This window comes from Episyrphus balteatus, chromosome 3 (assembly GCF_945859705.1).
Source record: "Episyrphus balteatus chromosome 3, idEpiBalt1.1, whole genome shotgun sequence".
Classification (NCBI taxonomy): domain Eukaryota; kingdom Metazoa; phylum Arthropoda; class Insecta; order Diptera; family Syrphidae; genus Episyrphus; species Episyrphus balteatus.
Genome location: NC_079136.1, coordinates 47343580 through 47364210, shown reverse-complemented (window position 1 = coordinate 47364210; position 20631 = coordinate 47343580). Strand labels below are relative to the sequence as shown.

At 28.0% G+C, this 20631-nt stretch overlaps 1 protein-coding gene across 2 annotated transcripts in view; it reads left to right on the top strand.

The window, feature by feature from the left end:
• Positions 1-2038: 2038 nt before the first annotated feature.
• The window catches only part of LOC129913099 (dopamine receptor 1), a 97843-nt gene continuing 79250 nt past the window's right edge, over positions 2039-20631 (top strand). For both annotated transcript variants that reach the window (XM_055991581.1, XM_055991580.1), the window contains exon 1: positions 2039-2294. In XM_055991581.1, coding sequence (XP_055847556.1) covers positions 2178-2294 — 117 coding nt within the window. In that variant the 5' untranslated portion in view covers positions 2039-2177. The remainder of the gene's footprint in view (positions 2295-20631) is intronic.

The following is a 20631-nucleotide window of genomic DNA, read 5'->3' as shown; positions in this document are numbered from 1 at the left end:
CAGTGTCTAATCTGACAACAACTAAATCAATCTTATCTCTTTTTACGATGACTACGACAACGACTAGAGAAGGAAAAAGCTTTAGCCTGACAGAAACAGTGAACAACAGGTGAAAGCTCAATTAACACAGAGAGAGAGAGTGAGAGAGAGCTGCGCTAGCGTCGGTATTCAGCTCCCAGAGCGAGGACATCTATTCCACATCCTGTTGAATATCACCAATGCGTGCGTATCCTTTTTACACCATCCATGTAATCGAAAAAAAAAAGAATTCTGTTACAGGTCCCGAAAAAACTCAACGATTGTGATAAAGTTAACAGAATCCTTCAGTTAACGCTAAGCTTTCCTCTGATTCGGTTTGTTTGAAATAAGCCCAGCTAAACGGATGCTCAAAAATGACCCTCTCGTCCTTTAACGGTAGATCATTATTAAAAAAATAACCAAAAAAAAAAAAAAAAAAAAAAATGAAAAATGGTGGCTTTTATATCCTGGCAGAAAATAAAAGTGCGGTTTTTCTAATTAAAGATTAACAAAAGGTGTGTATGTGTGTGTTGGATATCATTTCTATCGTGTCTGTTGTCGTTTTGTGTAAATGTAGGGTAAAAGCGGGTGAGATGGCATACCTTTTTTGTTTTTGTCATATTTTTCAAAGTAAACCACATTTCATATTTCTAACAATGCAAAAATGTTCTATATTCAATATCCAACGTATTGTTTGTTTTACAGATTTTTACATATTAAATTTACATTTTTAAATTAATATAGAAAAAAAGTTTTAAAAAAACCATCTCCCCCTAAAGGGTGGGTGAGATGGCGCATGAGTTTGTTTTAGGTTTCTATTGCCAAATTCATTGCACAAATGGTTGAACGATGTGAAGGAGTCAAGCACCAATGCATGCCATATAATAGATTGCAACTAGTCGTCTTTTTTATAAAATTTGAACTTGGCTGAATTACTTAAAAAAAATAGTTTGAGGGTGATATGGCACATGCTACCACTATACTCGAGTAAAAAATTCTAGTACGGAATGCGCCATTTCACCCGCAAAAAGCTGCGCCATCTCACCTTTTTTCGAATAATTCCTATTCGTAAGCATCTATGAAAAGCAGACAGAAATAGAGCTCAGATTTCACATGCAATGCATAACTTATACTCTCTTGTATGTATTGGTGTATCAAGGGCATCTAAGATCCCAACGACTCACAAAATATCGGAACAAAAAAAAAGAGCGAAAAAAAAAATTCGAAAAAAATCATCACATGATTTGCTTTCAAATTTTTTTTAATTTTTTGTATCACAGACAAAGAAACGAATACTGGCTACTTCGATTTAAAATATTTAAAGAAAGCTAAAAATATTTTTCATACATTTTTAGAGCAATAAATGCTCAAGATATTTAAGGTGCGCCATCTCCCCCGCTGCGCCATATCACCCGCTTTTACCCTATAAGTGTTTTTAATGTTTTATCTGTCGCATTGATCTGCTTCCGGGTTGTTGTATTATCTGTCTCGCCAGAGGGCGCATACAATTTATAATGATAACAACTACAGTGTTTTTAGTGGAGTGTCCCTGTGGGGATATATATTATGTTGTGTGTCCCGGATTTCTTCGAATTAATATTGCCCCTTTGTTGTAGTTGTTCTGATGGTGTCTGTGTATTGTGTCATAAATATAGTGAACAGAAATAAAGGATATAAAAATATCCTCTCCGGATTTGCAATTTTATTATTTGTCCTCGAATAATTATGCATTCGATTGGTTTTACGGTTGATTACGGGATGTAAATCGGTCACTATTTTTATGTGAAAATTGTTCGTGAAAATAAATTACAAAAAAAAATGTCCTGAGTCCTTTTAAAATAAGAAAAAAAAAAATAAGTATTAAAAAAATTCTATTAAAATAACACAAAATGACCTGATAACAAGGATTACAAAGAAAAAAAAAATACGGATACAAAAAGAGGATTTCCTACTCAAAAGTGTTGTGATCGTTTTTTTTTTTTGTTTTTTTCGTCCTGTATCCAGTTCCAGGGTTTTTTTTTTTTATTGGTCCTTGTTTAGGTTTTCATTCCCTTTTTTTTTGGTTGTGTTTAAATAATCCCTTTTGAAACGGAAGTTGTGCAGTGTGAAACCTCAAAGTTACAAAAAAAAAAAAAAAAAAAAAATAAATATTCAACAGGATGCAAAACATTTCTATAGATCGCAAAATGTCCGCAACCGTTGGTCAAACGACGGACATGGATGTGGATATTGAAATTGATATACAGCTCTTAACGACAGGATACGAGGAGAGCACGGTAAGTTAAGCCATGCGTTTATACAGCATACAGAAAAAAATATATATTTTAATATAAATTCAGAATAATCCTTTTCCCTATTCCATGAAATATGAATCCTTTTTTTTTATATACTCAATGATGTTGCAGATTTTATATATCAGAGGAGCAACCTTTTCGCAGGAAACAATAAAGGATATAAATTATTTAAGAGGTTGCTTATACGCATCTTATGTTCAAGTTATTAAGGACTAAACAATATACTTACATGGTTGTATTGTTTAATTTTGGCATGATGTCAAAATACAAGGTTTCGAGCAAGTAATTAATGTCGGATTAAGATTTTCACTTCATTATGGTTGGTGGTGAAAACAATACACAAAAGGAAAGAGTAAGATTTTGAGGTGGATTCATTAAATTGATCTTATAGAACCTACCTACTTTTCAATTATTAATTAATTTGATTTTAATTGTTCCGAAAAATTTGGTACCTGTATTCTACCGTTATAAAATACTTCTTCAGCTTATAATGTTAAAGGGCAAAAAAACAGACGGCAATCTAGCTTAATTTTCCTAACTTACAAATAAATTATTTGCAACTAAAATTTTACCATGCAATTTACCATTTTGCGCTTTTTTTTTTTGAAAAATTGGTGCAAACCCCATAAGCACTTTTTGCAATGATTATAAGGGTCAAAAAAATCAATCTACATTTTATCTTTATTTTGTTCTTATTTAATCATTTTCGTTCTTTTGTTTAAAATAAAGGAAACATTCCTACGGAAATTTTTATTCACATCAATAGGTCCTACAATTTATCAATTTCTGAACGTTAGTCTCTTAAAAACAAGAAACTCAAAAATTATTGAATCGATTTGGCTGATTTTTGTTGTTGTTTATATTGAATTTTGTACGCTATAAGAAAAACGAAATTGAAAAAAAAAAAATACGTTTTTTATGGAAATTTGGTGTTAAATCAATACTTAGTTAAACGAGTTAAAATTTCTGACGACAAAACTTTTGTGTGCCTCTTGGCTCAGAACTCTAATAATGAAGGTACATGTACAAATACTCTAGGCTCTTATGGAAAAAAATTGCAATGACGCATGTTTGAATGTCCCTCATAGTAACCAGACCAAAATTATCAGAACATTGTTATTTTATCTTTTAGTGATAATTATTTTAAGTGCTCCATTACTTGTGTAAGAAAATGATCTGTTAATTAACTTAACCTAAACTTGCCCTATGATGTCTATTCAATTCGGTTTTCAATTCAATTTAAAGACTCATTTATTTCATGCTATTATTACATTTATTAAAGTTTTTATGAATTTTCAAGTTTTAAATTTCAAAATTTAAAATTGAACAAAATTTTAGCATATTTGAAGAAAAACAATTTAAAATTGTATGTATTATGTATTTGTATTATAAGCTTTGAGTTTATGCATATTCCGTTATTAGAATATGCATAACTCAAATGATGTCTATATCACAAGTAAAATATGATGTAGTCCTTTTCAAAGATAATAACAAATACATCCATCATTGGCACTGTTTCGCACGAAAAATATTTGGGAGACGGACATAATCCCGAAATTTTGAATCCAGAAAACCCAGAATCCCGAAAATCCAAAATCCCGAAAGCCCAGAATCAGAGGCGTACATGAGTTGTCGGGGTCCCGGGGCAAAACTAAATTTTTGGGTTCCTTTGATATTTGGGGGCCGAACAAATAAAAAAGTACGTATGCACCCTACTTTTTTTTTGGTACCCCTGATGTACCTAGGTATCATTTGTTGGTCGCTAAGATTATTCACACTTTTTGGAGTAAATAAGATAGATACAATTTTTCTTTCAAAAAACCAATTTATTTTTGTATGGTCCCTGAGATACCTACTATTTGACTGGCTACCAATTTATTATACATTACACTGAAGAATATAATTTCTCTCTTGTATCTGAAGTGATTCATGTCACATATCTTATCTTTTTGCTTCGTTAAGTAAATTGCCATCTCGGCACTGTCTCCAGTCGGGGCTCTGGCATGTCGGGGGGCCCCGCACAGAGAAAAATATGACCCGCTAAAAACTAACAGATTGCCATATTGTTTTACCGTCCATACATTTCATAAGGAAATCTTATTAAAATCAACGATTAATAAGGTTTTTTTAAGGAGATTTCTTATTATTTTTATAGAGAAAATCTTATTAAAATTTGACTGAAAAGTTGATTTTTTTTTGCAACTTAGCACTAGAACAAAAATCGCGATCAATATTTTCATGGCAGGTTGGTTCAGGTGGTAAGGTGGGCGACTAATGATTTGAAGTCTCCAGTTCGATTCCCAGTCTGGTCATCGTTTTTTTTATTTTTTTGCAGATTTTAAAACAATAAGGAAAACCCGATTGTTTTAATAAGGTTTCCTTCTTGGATGAAAACCATAGAGAAATCTTATTGTTTTTGTTCTATTTTATGTGGTTTATTTTTTTCTGTGCGACATGCCCCGTATGGTGTGTAGGGTAAGCGGGGGACATTTGACACCGGGGCACATTTGACTTTGCGTTTTTCGGTATGATCGTGCCCTTAATTAACAATAGTTTGGATGAAGAAAGAAGCTTAGTTTGATTTTAAGAAATTTTTGCGAAATTTCGCAGTCTTTCATTAACTTTTCGCTAAGTAGCACGTGTTTTCGTGTTTTCTGTATTTCTGATCTAATTTTTGACCAAAGGTATGTAAGCGATTTCTGAACCTAATAAAACAGTTTTTTTAATGGTGAATCAATATTTTGATAGCACTAAGCTTAAAATTAAGTTAATTAAAACCAGCTTTGTAAAAAAATAGTATTAGTTACCTATTGAAAAAAAAGAAAAATAGTTCTGTGGCTCCTTCGGGGCACCTTTGACTTTTGCAATGTGGGCACAGTTTTACGTTGATTTTGGGGAATTATATATTAAATAAATTATTTAAAAATAAATCGACATCGATTAATTTTGATTCAGATTTAAATGGAGAGATTTTTTGAAATATTTAAGGGTTTTTTGATTTTTCTTCTTCTTTTTAGAAAATAAATTTTTTGATTTTTTTTTCGTTATATTGTTTAGTAGATTGTTTAAAACCAAAAAAAAAATTTTTTTTCTAATTAAACAATAGACAAGCAAGATTCGCTGATAGTTTTAAAAATATAATGCACACGATGTGGGGCTTAATCCACCATTGTCAAATGTACCCCTTTTAAAGCCAAATGTGCCCCGGTCCCGGGGCACTTTTGACAAAATGACTTTTTTTAAAAAACATTATTTTTTTAAATGTTGTAATATGGTAAAACAAAAAATTTTACTGTTAGTATAATCTTGAATAGTCAATAAATCAAATACAAAACAAAACATTGGAAATAATTACCAGTTTTCGAAAATACAGACTTTTAAAAACTAAGTGTCAAATGTACGCCCCTGCCCAGAATATCGAAAAAAGAAAATCCCGAAAACCCAAAATCCAGAATGGCCAAAATACCGAAATTAAAACAAAACAAGCAAAAAACTTTTCAAAATTGTCTGTTCACGTAAATTTTAATTGAAACATAGAATAAAACACTACTTAAATAAGAATTTAAATATACAATCATAATTTAGGTAAATATTAAAATTTCCAATTGTATTGATTTTGGTTAAAATCAAATTTTTCCCACTCAACTTAATCACAACACAATACTGCGCTGAAAGCACAAAAAGAATTTGAAATCAAGTTCAAAGTGATATTAGTGGAATTATGCAGTTATATTGTCTTTAAGTGGTTATCTAATTTACAACTTCATACTCAGGATTATTATTCAAAATCGGTATTTAGAAAAATTACCTATATAAAATGAAAAATTTGCGAAAATTTTTAATTTTATATAATTTTTCGGAATCCCATTCGGGATTTTGTGTTTTCGGGATTATGGTTTATCGGGATTCTGGGTTTCGGTATTTTGGATTTTCGGTATTTTGGGTTTGCGAGATTTCGTTTTTCGTGATTTTGACCCAAACCCCAAAATATTTGTTTAAATATTTATACACAAACCATCGATTTCCACCTATGCAATAAGTAAATAGAATATCTGAAAATATGTACAAGACATTTTACCTATAATTTTTTTTTTAACTAAGTATTAAAAACCTAAAGTTTGTAGTTCCAGATGATATGGAAATCGGAAATTTTAATTTTATTTTCATTGAGTAATATTTCTATAATATACGAAGACAAACTTTAGTTTTGATATTATTTAACACCACTTTTCAAGTAATTAAATTTAAAAAAAAATTTTTTAAACGTTTTTTATATAGAAAAAACATTTTCAAAATAATCATATATCCACGCTTGTATGGGAAATATAAAGTTTACAAAAAGTCGTTGGCCCACTCTCTACTTTGGTTCCACATCCTATTGGTATACTATTAAATTTTTAGCCTATTATCTTATATAGAAGGGGGTGCTATCAATATTAAAAAATTATACTTTTTTTTTTGAAGAAAAGTAAAAAAAAAATTAATTTTTTTGTAAGTTAAAACTGCTTGAAAGTTGATGTTGTTGTAGTTACTCATTCTGAAAAAAAAACACCGAAAAAATAATATCTGGCTCCACTTCCAAGTAAATTTCGTCAAAAGATAGTACCTAGACTTTTTATTTGCATTTTTTGCTTAATAATTGTTTTTATCAATAAAATTATTGCTCACATTAAAAAAAAAAAATATTTTATATATTTTATAAACTTAAACTTAAATTGCTTTATAAAAAAAAACTGAAAAAAAAAATCAAGATTACCTACGTACAAAAAATCTAAAAATTAAACTGTTATCAGAACCCTCTTCCACTTAAAATAGCGAGTTGAAATTTCAGAGCGTTCATGTTAAATAAGTGGAACAAAATTAGACCAAAAGTCGAAAAAAATATTTTTTTTGGGCCACCCTAATGTACATGGGAATCGAAAAAATTCGTATTGCACAGAATTGTAAACTGTGATTGAATAAAACATTTTGCACATATTTCCAATATTGCTTTATGACCAAATATCTTTCCTCAACATTTTGATAGGTATCACTTTTTACATTGATAAAAAAAAGTATCGTCTTTAACTTTTTAAATTAAAATTTAAAAATAGGTATATTAGGTATAGGCAGTAACAAGAAAACACTTTAAAAGCTTTGTTGAAAAAGGTTGATAAAAACAACTCCAAAATAAAACCATTTTCATGCGAAAATCTGGTGAGAAAAATATCTGCTCAGGTGTTTGCAAAAAATCTGTAATCAATTCAATAAACAATTTTCAATATAAATTCCTAGAAGCTATACCGTTTTTACGTCACAGAAAGAATTTGTTTTCAAAGAATAATCTAAAACAACAATTTAATTACGAGCATTTTTTTTTCAGTTTTTACCTTTTTTATATCCTTATTTGTTTGTATATCTATGTACAAAGGGTAAGAAAAATAAAAGTAGCATTTTGCACAAACATGTGTAAAGTTTTTTGCTTGTAAGTTATATTAAAACACTTTCAAAATAATTTCCCTTTTAAGAAACTGCCTGCTTATAATTTAAAATATTATGTTCAAAGCAAAAATTCCAATTATTCTAAGAATGTACACAAACATAAGCATTTCTCATTAAAGAAAAAAAAAAAACCTTAATCAATCAGACATACGAGTATCTATCTACATACATAAAATTCAAATTGAAATTTTCTCCGAACTCAATTATTTCGGATTTTGCCTTTTTTCATCACCTGCGCTTCCAAGTTCAACGCATAACTAATTAATTCAAAATATACCCATGCCATCCCCCCCAGGGAAGTCAATCAATTTCCAACATCATGTCAATTAATTGTTTTTCCTTTGGAATGTCAAACTTTCAAGGAAATAGTAGAAATAAACATACATACAAACACATACACGAACTATATAATCATGATATCCTTACCATATAATATCTATGCTACTCGTCGTATACAAAACTCATGTGAGAAGGTGGATATAAAGTTTCTTTTTGTTTCTGAAAAGTCATCAATTATTTATATGTGATGTCTCTGAGCAAGCGAAACAGTTATTCACTTTAGTTTTTTTTTTTCTTCCACTTTTTTTTCATTTTAATTAAAGGATTCTTTCCAACACAGGATATCCAATTAACTTCAGCTAAATCGATAGATTATATACTTGTATCTGTGTATTTTAAAAATGTGCATTATACGTATTTTCTCCCGGTCCTTGCAGCAACTTCTGCAGAACATACATGCAACCGATGTAGGAGTATTTATATTGTAATCATGATTACCACTTTGGGAGTTTTCTACTATAAACGTCAGTGCTTTGAAAGGATTTTTTTGTTTGCTTGGGAAAATGGGTTTTGTTGTCAAACTTTCACTTCGAGTGAAAATTTATAAAATTGAAATTTGTTCCCATTTATGTAGTTTAAAAGAGAAAAGTTTTTTGATAGAGGAAACTTTAACAAAAAAAAAAAAAACTTTGGAAAAATTAACGTTAAATAATATTCAAGAGGTTGTGTGAAAATTAATAGTGACAATGTTCCGTAAATGATTTATTAAGTTTCAGTCTCATATTAATTTTAATGAGTTTGATTTTCTTAAAAAGACGAAGAACTAATACATATTTAATAACTTGAAAAATTCATGCATTTATATTGAAATTCTTTTTAAATGGGTGTTTTTATATTGTTAGCTTATTAAAAAAAATATTGAAAACCCTGGGTCACCGTGTCGTATACGCAACATTTATTTCTATTGAACACATTTTATGAGTTATCAAAATTTCTGTTGTTGACCCAGTAAATTTACCTTTATTAAACAGATAGATAAAAATATTGAAACAGACCTACGAAATTCAAATACATAGGCCATTAGTTTTGTGTAGATAAAAAAAAAAAAAACACTAGATAAAAGTATCAAAATGTTGCAGTTTTATTTATCCTAACTTTGAAAACAAAACTAAATATTCTAAATCCCAAATGATTTTTTACACAGAAAAAAAAAACCAATATCAATTTATATTTTTAAATGTCACATTTTGGAAATTTTTTTTGATATGTTATTGTCATTTTTTCATATCAATTTCTCATTTGAAATTATTGAAAAATATTAAATAAAAAATTCTTAATTTGTACTAATTTTAAAAGCGCTTTGTGTTTTTTCGAATTAAAATGTATGATTTACTGAGAAAATTTGATCGGCAATAAGATTTTACTTCACATAGAGAAAATAACAAAACAATTATGTCACTATAATAGAAAAAATAATATCACCACTATTTTTTAAAGAATATTAAATTTCAGTAATGTTTTGAAAAAAAAAAAAGAAAATAGGTACCTACTTAAAATAATAAAAATAATAAAAAAGAAAAAGAAAGAAATAGGTTTCATTATAATAAACTAAAACGTAAAATCTAGTCAACATTAATATTTTAACTGTCAAAGTGAAATTTTCACTGTCCACCTAAAATTAAAAAATATCAAAATGATATGATAAAATATCAAAATTGATATTTTAATTATTGGACGACTTTTGTCACTCAAAAATGTTAATTTGATAGCTGTTATTATCACATTTTTTTTTCGGTGTAGTAAAATAGCGATTTTCTGGAATACTATTAGTTCAACATTGAACTAATTAAAAAAAATTAACTGAAATTGAACTAATAAAATTCTTAAACATCTCAATAAAAACATACAGCTCTAGTTTAAGAATGAGGCACAAGCAAAATATCATTTAATGCATGTGAAAGTCACTATAAAATTTGTTTGTAAGTCTCAAAAACTTATCTGCAATAAAATTTTGATTGTTCTGGTTTTTTGAATCCCAATCTGAAGTCATAAAGTTGTATTTAGATCAAGGAAACTAGATATTAGTTATGTTAACAAATAAAATTAATTTTGAAATTTTCAATATTTTTGTAAAAAAAAAAAAATGGTTTGTTTGTTTAAACGTGATGTGATGTGATGAGAAATAAAAAAAAATTTTTTTTCTTTTTTAAATGCGCGTTACTAACATAAATCAAACTGATTTTATTTTTTTTTTTTTTTTCATTTTATATATTATACCACCATTCAAATCTAATTAAATGATTCTCTGAGCAAAAATAGATGTGATAGTGTGAAGTTCTATTTTGTTTCAATCTATCTTATAGTGCAAGGATTTAGTGGCTCAATTTCAATTTTATTAAAAGAAATACAAAAGTGGGTCACTGTGACGTATGTGTAACATTTTCCTCCCATGACAATAACTTGAAAAACTTTTTGGGATCCAAAAACTCAGGTTGAATTCTAATTAAAATTTTCTCGACATTTTGTAAATTCCTTCCAAGTCAGCTAAATACAAATTCAGACTCCATTCACAAATTTGGGATACAAATATTTTTTTTTGGGAGGCAGAATAAATATATTCTACGAAGTCTGTTATTAAAATGGTACAACTTTGAAAACTGTTCATAATAACATGTTTTTAATGTGGCTTATATCTAAGAATTCTTTAGAAATTTTGAAGTCAGTTATATCAATTAAAATCAATTGCTAAAAAATAAAATTCTTTTGAAATTAAACTACAGTACCTTGCTATATTATTAGGCCCAAACGAAAAAAATATTCATGTTGCTGAATTTTTAAAGTTTTTGTCGAATTATCTTAAATTTTTTTTGTCTCATTTAATCATTTAGATAGACCTGTCCAATACTACTTTTTTTTCTGAAAATCTATGTATTTATTTTACTAGATCCGTCCAATCATAAATCAGTTATAGTTTTTATATTTAAACTAAGACCATTTTTAGAAAAGAAAGAATGACTATTAATTTTTTTTTTCAACAAATTTTCGATTTTTGTATCATTTTTGAGAGGTTGCATATGTGAAAAACGCTCATATTCAAAATTCAAAAAATAAATTTGAAAGCACCAATATTTTTGTTTTTAAATATTTGGCTAAAAAGAATAAAAAACACTGTAGTTCTAACAAAAATGTACATATTTGTTTTTTGATTAAATGACAGGAAAATTTTGTTTAAAAATAGCATTTTTAAGATTCAAAATCTGTATTATACTAACTTACATATTAAATTTTTATTCAATTTTTTGTACATATGTATTTGTCGAAATCCTGTCTTCAGGCTTTATACAGGGTGTCCGGTAGAAAATGGATAAGCCTAAAATGGCTGATAGGTGCACTTTTGACTGTTCTGAAACGAATAGAAAAAGTTTCTATCGCAACAACTTTAGAAAATATTAGCTTTTTTTCGTTCAGTGTACTTTAAATTTCATCATCTTACGTTTTCTTTAACCACAACCACGAATGAATTAATTTTATAAAATTCTTATTTTTATAATTTTCTACAATAATTGGCTCAATACATAAGAAGTTAAAAGTTTTTATAACTGTTGCATCTTTTCTTTAAAAAAATTTTGAAATGAGTTTTTCGATGCAAAATGTGAAAAAAATTTTTATGAACATTTTCCAACACCTATGGTATACAAAAAATCCATAGGAACGTAGGTGGCCAACTTTTTTAAAAATATGAGCGTCCAAAGGGGATTGCAGAATGGTAAAAGTTTTTATGAAATCAAGAGTTACTAGGAAGTTATTGGTACCAAAGTGCAAAAAAAGCCTATTAATTTAATAAATTATTTTAACTGTAAAATTTTAAGTTTTTCACATTGCTACCACATTTTCATATTTAGAAGGATTTTTAAGACCCATAAGAATTTATATAAAAAAAACTAGCTAGATTTTGACGTACATTTTTTTCCATCTTTAAAAACTTAAAAAATAAGATAATTATACATTTCTAAACAAATTTTTAAACATCCACTAAATGGCCAATGTTGACTATGACATTTATAGCTAAAAATTCTGTTCAACTCTTTTTTCATTTCTGAACAGACACACTGTGAATTAAACAATATAGAAAAACTGGTTAGTATAAATAAATAAGTGACATTGTATATGTGTGATAAATTGGTTTCCGATAGACCAAAAAAATATTCAGAAAAACAAATTAAAATATTAAAATGAAATTCCTACACTTTTCGAAATCGAATCTTGATTTTTTGTTACAATTTTAAACACAATTTTCAATGACCTGGCAATCATAATAATTGTACTTTAAAATGCAACAAGAAAATTTACAAAATTCACATTAATAATTATTAAGGAGCTCATGCAAAGGCACAACAACAAGTATATCGCACGATATAGGATATAGAAGAAGCATGTAACACATAGCCTTTTACCAATTTTTTCTCGCTAACAGTGGGATTATAAATTGCTCTACATTTTAAGTAGAACTTATTGCTTTGGAAATTGCCATTAATGAAAACCAATTCAAAATTCAGAACACAAAAAAACACTAAAAAGGTTATAAAAAAAGGATTTCTGTTTTGTTTTTCCTTTGATATGCATTTTGATGTTTAAAGATAACAAAGAACGTGAAAGGAAAAAAATGGACATCCTTATTTTAAATTTCACAAAGCTACAACCTGAATTTTGGATTATGGATCTCCTTAAAATCCAACTTTCTACAGAAGGCTTTTTGCTTTTTTAAATATTGTTTTTTTGGTATTCAAAACCTAATATAAAAAGGACTCCCATATAGATTTAAGATTTTGATTTTGTAAAATCACAAAATACTAGGTGGGAATGGGAAGGTGTATAGTAATGTAAGATTTCCTTATACTTTCTTCTATGTTAGCACAGCAATTTGTTTATATTTGATTTCTTTTTGTTTCCTTTTGTTATACATTTTGAATAAAAAGAAACCCTTTTAGGCTTAAACAAATAATGCTGTTAAAGGATTTCATTCAGCAGGCAAAATTGATAAGGGATAACCTTGTAAGCTGCTGATATTGGGATTGGAATGGTCGCCGCCACTCTCTCAAAGTGAATACATTTAAATAAATTCGAATACAAATTATTTGACTTTGGCCAGTTAATATGCGCATTTTTTGACATTGTAATTTTGTTTTTTTGATGTGTTTTGTTGTAAATTATGTATTATGGTTATTGGATATTGTTTTGTTTTTTTTTTTTTTTTTTAACTGTGGATTTCAGCTCAGGAATATAATATCAACATGTTGATAAAGTCTGAATTATAATAAATTCTATAGAAAAAAGGATAATTTAATTTGATTTGGGACTGAAAAAAAAAACCTTAAATTTATTCAGATAACAATTTTTATGTGGGTTTTGTATTTTCATAAATTTTGATGGAAAATCAAATTAAATGGACAATTGGTTTTGGAGAACTTGAAAGGATTAATTCAGTTAAATATAAATGAAATATTTAAAAGAGAGAGAGCACTTTTCTGGAATGGAATTTTTCATTTTTTGAAAAATTTAATTATTGCAATATATGTAAGGAATTTTTAAAATTTTGCTCTCTCTTCAGTTTGGTCTTTTTATAAAAAAATGTTGTTATTTAATCAACGGAAATTGTTTGAAATATAAAACATTTCTTGTTAAATACCAAATTTTTCATTTTCTCGGAAAAATTACTCACTTTTTATAAAAAAGGGCTCAACGCATATTTCAGCGGAAAATAGTTGCATAAACATGAAATAAACAACGGTGAAAACTGAAAATCGTATAAAAAATATTTCTAAATATATTTTCAGAATAACAATGTATTTTTTAATATCTTGAAATAAATGTTTCAATCATGTTTCAAAAATGTTCCATATTGAAACTTTCAAAATTCGAAAATTTCCTTTTTTTAATAAAAAAAGGATAATTTTTTCGAACAAAAAAATCGTAAGATACCCAAAAATTATTATTTTGATTAAGACTTTCATTGATAAAAAATTTCAAAGATTTTTCAGAAAAGTGGTGTTTTCTCGTCTTTGTTTGCATAGGTACAATCAGACATGATTTTAAATTTTTCATTGACAAGGAAATTTTTTTTAATCTAAAATTTTCTTAAAAAAACGATTCAAATAAAAAATATTTGATGAGACTTTAACTTCTGAGGTGACCCAAAAAATATAAATATTACTTAAATTACCAAAGCTTTTAAGATCACAAAATATTTTAAATTTGATCTTATGAGAAATTTATTTGCTCCTTGGCGCCCCATGTGACATTTCTGTAACAAACCGAAAAAGATCGCACAAAAGCTGTACAAACTATATTTTTTTTTTCATTTGAAGCTTCTAACACAACCTTGAAGTTTTGCTTTATCGAAATAGTACGCCCTATTTCTAATAATTGGCACCAATCGTTTTTGATTGGCAGTTAATATGAAACTACGAAATTCAGAAAAAATAGTTTTTCTGAATAAACCAACGGGGTTTTATTTTTGGATTTTAGGAAGTGCCTAAAAATAAATATTAGGTAGATAGTTTTTTGCTTGATTTTTTGCATTTTTATATAAAAATAAATTATTTAAACTTTTTTTTTTATCCCTAAATATCGAAATAACTAAGTAAATGATTAATTTATCGAATTTAAAAAAATACGTGTTTTATTATAGGTAAATGCCAATCGATTGACATTATAAATTGTATAATTTACGTTCTTGATTTACAGAGGTTAAAAGCTTAAAATAAATAATTTATTTATAATTTTATCTATACAAAATTTAGTTAGTAAAATTAAAAACAATTTAAAAAAAATACTATTAAGTGGTTTTATAAAAGAAATAGGCTATGTTTTAAGTTTTTGTTTACCACAGAATTTTGTCTTTAAATCTTTAGAGTCATTTTAAAATAGTAGGTATGTATTTTAATGTTTTTTAAAGCAAGCGTTTGTTTATTTTCGGAAATAAAATGATAGAAATGAATTCAGGACCCATTACGCTAATGATCTGTGGCGAACCCTAGTCATTTTCATAAATATGAAGATCATTCTTTTATTTGAGAAAAATTAAAGAAAAATTGTCAAAGTACTTAAGATATAGCTTGTAAAAACCCTTTAATTTGCTACACACAAGATTTTAAGGAAGAGGACATTTCTTATGACTCCAAGAACAACAAAAAGTCCTAGATAATAAATTTTTGTTTTTATTTTTTTTACATCCAATAAAAAGTCCACGTACAACGTACTTTTACAAATTCAGATTCATGAATATATTTTTTATTAGCATTTTATTTAGCAGTAAATTGGAGTCCTTTATAAAATCAGCCACAAGTTCACATTCGTTTTATTTTTATTTTTATTTCCATATCTCTTTATTGTTAGCATTTAGATTAGTTCTGTCAGTCGATATTGTTGTTGTTCTGTATTTATTTTTTCAAATTTTTTTTATATTTTGTTTTTGTTTTTTTTTTTCTTCTATTATTTGCCTGAATGTGGTTCAATAAATGTTCAACGGATTGTTACTAACGTAACGTTCATCATCAATAATCCACATCAGTAGAGCGTAAGGACGAAGAACGATGAATTGTTTCTATTTATGTTTCTGTGCGGTGTGTATCTTTTATAACTCTGACGGGATAATATAAAATAAAAATACAATCGATTGGCCAATATATGGCAAAGGGAAAGGACAAGAAGGCAACACGGACTGGGGGTGTCAACCATAGTGTATTCTGAATAGTTTATTTGGATAAAAGCTCTATGAGAACCGGAGACTATCAGAAACAACAACAGAAACAGAAAAAAAAAATATGGTAAAAGTCTGTGAGAGTTGTTGAGCTATAAAATTGGAATAGTTTGTGCTCCAGAGTTAATGGGTTTGTTCTTAAGTTCGATATAGACGAAAGGGGTTCAATCATCTCTCTGCTCTGTTTCAATAGATTTTTCATGTTCATTAATCTTGGCCTATCTACATTCAGCCATAATGATCATTGAGTTTCGGATTCATTATTAAGTAGGTTGGACAATATACTTATTGTGATGCCTGGAGCAGAAACGAATCGGTTTTGGCATCATTTACATTAATTTTATTCCTTGTGAAATGTGAGAAAGAAAAAAGCTATAGAAAAAGAGATAATTTTACTTTGATTTAAGTGCTATAGACAGAGTAATTGTTCATAACAATCATGGCCTGTTGTTAAAGTAAAAGTTTATATTATTAAATAATCTACAACATTCATTTCGATCATTTTATTACTTTATCAATAATATTGGGAAAAAGCAAAAAAAAGTCATGTGTTCAATTCACACGTAGTAGAAGTGAAGCCTTAAAAAAAAAAAAATTTCTTGCAAAAAAAAAGAAAAAATCTACCTATTTTTTATTCTATCTCCTTTAAATACATATTTTTTATATGACAACCTATATTAAATTTTTATCATCTGCAAGCTTATTGTTTCAGCTGAAAATATTTATATCGTCCATGTCTATACAACATCTACAAAAAGAGCTTATTTTTTTCAAACCAAATCACTTTTCATCAAAAAAGCAAAAAAATCATTCTTTTTTCTCTTTAAACACCATTAAATATATTTTTTTAAATGACAACCTATACTAAATTTTATATCATCTGAAAGGTTATTTCACCTTTTATATGACGTATGAATTATATTTGAATAGTTTATTTCAGAAACAGCATAAGTCCACTTTTTCCAAAAATTTTTTTTTTGGAAATTTCTCATTTATGTATAGTTATTCATCTTCTGAAAAAAAAATTAAGTATGTCAGACCCCCAAAATACGAAAACTGAAAGAAAAGGGTTCAAAATATATGGAAAATTTTCACCCGGTGACAACATTTTTGACTGTTAAATACATGACTTTTTACCAGTTTTAAATTATTTTGGCAGCAATATTGACACGCACCCCCTTTTGTTATATATCTACAAAAAGGTAAAGAATTACTCTATCTATATCTATTAAATTCATTAAAATTGTACTCAGGATTCAAAAGTTATAGCCAGATTTCTGGTGGTGGCAGCATTTTTAACTCTTGAATAATATGAAATTTTACCAGTTTTAAATTTTTTTGGCAAACATCATGACAAGCAAGCCTTAAAGTTATACATCTTTAAAAAGGTAAAGATTTACTCTATCTACTGCTATTTAATTTATTATCGAAAGTAGGGTTCAAAAACTATAGCTAAATAAGAACAAAAGTTTTACCACAAAAATTTCGTTTATTTCAGAAACGACATAAGTCCACCGACTTTAAAGGCTTAAAAACCCGCAAAGACCTAAAAAAAGTTTATATTTTAAAGGTTTCTAAATGCATCTTAGGCTAGATTATAACTCGGCATACTCTAAATTTGAAGTGTTGTGGAATTTTAAGTAAAAAACAGTTTTTTGTTGCTCCTGAAAAGTTTATGCTCGTGGACTTATGTCGTTTCTGAAATAAACGATTCATTTCTACCATGCCTAGAAAAAAAAAAAGAATTTTTTAAAGCCAACTATGACGAAATTTCAAGCTGAGATTACGGTACTTTCTTCACTGGTCATCGTCAACAGATCTCCACAGGTGTTTTGGGGTATTTTTCAAGTTTTTCAATTTAAGATTGTGTAACTTGTAGATAATTGTATGTGCACTAGATCAAAAGATTTAACGTGTGTAGAAAAAGAACATAATTTTACCGTTATCTCAGAGTTTTGAATATGTAATTAATTGAAATTTTGTACATTTGTAGTTTATGTAATTACCTATCTGCAGTACAAATTTCATTCATCTACCTATTCAAACAAAAAAGTTATAACAAGTTGAATGTTCGTGTCTTGTTTCAAATCACTACGATACTAAAGAAGTTTTCACTTCAAAAAATTTTTTTTTTAAGGTTTATCCTTAAATATTGCTTTTAAACGCTTGTAAATGCATTTTGTAATGCCCCCAAAAAAAAATTCCACGCAACCGTTTACAACAATTTATCAATTTTTTGAAAATTATAGAATATTTTCGTGTTTTTGAATATACGCATTTTTCGTTACACAAGAGTTCTTCGCTTCAAAAGACGTCTATTTATCGTTAGTTTCTTAAAAGTCAATGTGTACAACATTACCCGCCTTTACCACATTACCTATACCAGAACTTAATCTAACTGATTTCTTGTATAAGAAAAAAGTTGAGAATTTTTATAAAAAGGTTTTAGACATTTATTTCAACTTTAAGTAGTTTGATAAAGCGTTAGTAAATTTTCAAAAATTGCCATGGAAAAAAAAAAACAACATTTTCAACCACAACACATTTTGAATGACTATGAAGTGAGAAACAACTGAAGCAATTTATTTGCAGAAAATAATTATTAGTTTGAAATTTAGGTAATTTCTTCTTCCGAACTAACTTTGTGTTCAAGTGCGGGTTTAATTTCATGCTGTTTTGATTTCCGCTGCTAATGAAATGTTGTCAAAGTATAGGTATCTACCATTTTATTTACAACATTGAACATTCTTGAAAGAGGTCATTTCAATAAATACTTCGAAATATTTACAATTTATTGTTTTCTTGGAATTCAATTAAAATTTCTAGGGGTCTAAGATTTCAAAAACAAAATTGCTGACGTTCGTTTTCGAATAAGTTGTTCTAATTTTTAATTAAAAAACACTTAAGTTTTCCTTCTAATTAAACAAAAATATTAGAATGACTACCAAATACTAAATTGAAGGCCTTAAATATTTCTGTATTCTTATGCTGCGTATTTAAAATGAGCACATGAACATCATGTAACGCATACAAATGGCAATTTAAATTTACCTCATACACACCTATAAAAATTGTCTGTCGTAAAAACAGAAAAAAAAACAACATTTTTTCTGTTATCCTGATAAATAAAACATCAAACTTAAAAACCATGTTAATGGCTCACCATAACCACAAAAACTTACCTTTCCAAGTCCTTTGCCTTTACAAACATATACCAACAAGAATTTCTACGGAAAAAAAAAAATATAAAATAAAAAATTTTTCCCCTACAAAGTTTGAATTTATTTTCCTTTTACAGGCGTAAGATCTACACAGAAAAAAAATTTACATACTAAACGAAACCTCCTCACATCTCGCACACACATTACGCGTGACGTCACCTTTTGCCCTCCATATCCTTGCTATCTAATGCACTCTATTTAAATTTTATTTCACTTTCTTAACAGGACGAAAAAATATAGGATGATATACACACAATCAACACAATTGAGAAATAACATGTTAAATTTTTATAAGTTTTGGGTGGGAGCTAAGAACTTTGGGTTGAGTTGAAACCAACACATAAATAAATGATTGCGGAACATCAATATTTTTGTGACAAGATAAAATTTAATGTCAACTTGGAAGATGGATCCTCTTAAGTTGATGACATCTGCTTCTGTTTACACATTATACTTATGCGTATCATCATCATCATTATCTCACTTACCTTGTGCAAAACAGGGAACAGTTTTTATCAATAAATTGTCTTCATTATTATTCAAAGAAATGGCAGGAAAAAGGACCTGTGCTATTAGGAGTAACGAGTAAGCAATAAGTTGTTTTGCGATTTAATCACTTCCTTTGGACAGAGGCACCAATAACATTCACCATAGGACGAAATGGTTTTTTTTATATCTTATTTTTCTTCGTCCTTTTTTAATTTTCTCTGTCCATTTTGACTTCGAAAGAGGCTCAAGTAAAACACACAAACAGACATATTAGAGACATTTCAGTTGGTCACTTTTGCGTATCCTGTATCCTGGAGTCCTGTCCTGAGACTAAGTACCTGAATAAGTTACCTTGTTGTCTTATCTTCACCCAATTCCGATCCGATTACTTGTGGGATTTGTCAGTTTTATTTTATTTTGTTGGTTTCATTTCTATGGAAATATTGGTCGTATAACTGTTTGTTGTATATAGGGGACATATCCTTTTTGGCGCTAACAGAGAAGCAGAAGGGGCTTTTCCAATTTCGTTTTTTCATTTGTTTTTGTTTTGATTTTCTTAGCATACGCACATTTGGAAAGCGATAGAACGAACATGAGAAAGAAATGAAATTGAATATCCTTTTTTCAGATCCTATCATCCGCCATTAGATCCTAGAGGTTTTTATTGTGTGTTTTCTGCACCCAAGTTTGGTTTTTTGGAGAGGTGAAAGCTACTTAATTAAAAAAAAAAAAAAAAACACACAAGAATAATTTGGTTTGATGATACAAGTAAGCCCCCTTGGGAGTGTTTTAGCTTTCTTTGAAAAAAATAAGGAAGACTTAAGAGGGTTCAAGAAAAAAAGGGTCTTCATTTGAGGTTGTTATTAATTTTGTGTTTTCTTGTTTTTGTTTCCTCTTTTGACAATTTTAAATACTTTTTATTATGCTTTTTGTCTGTTTTGATTTATTCTTGGAATTTTTTTCATTTTAATTTAAAAAAAAAATATTAAAAAAAAGGACTCTTCACTTTTTATTATGAAACACAGGTTTTCTTATTTCAATCTTAATTCCTTTCTTGAATATATAATTTTTTATATAAAAATTAAGTCAA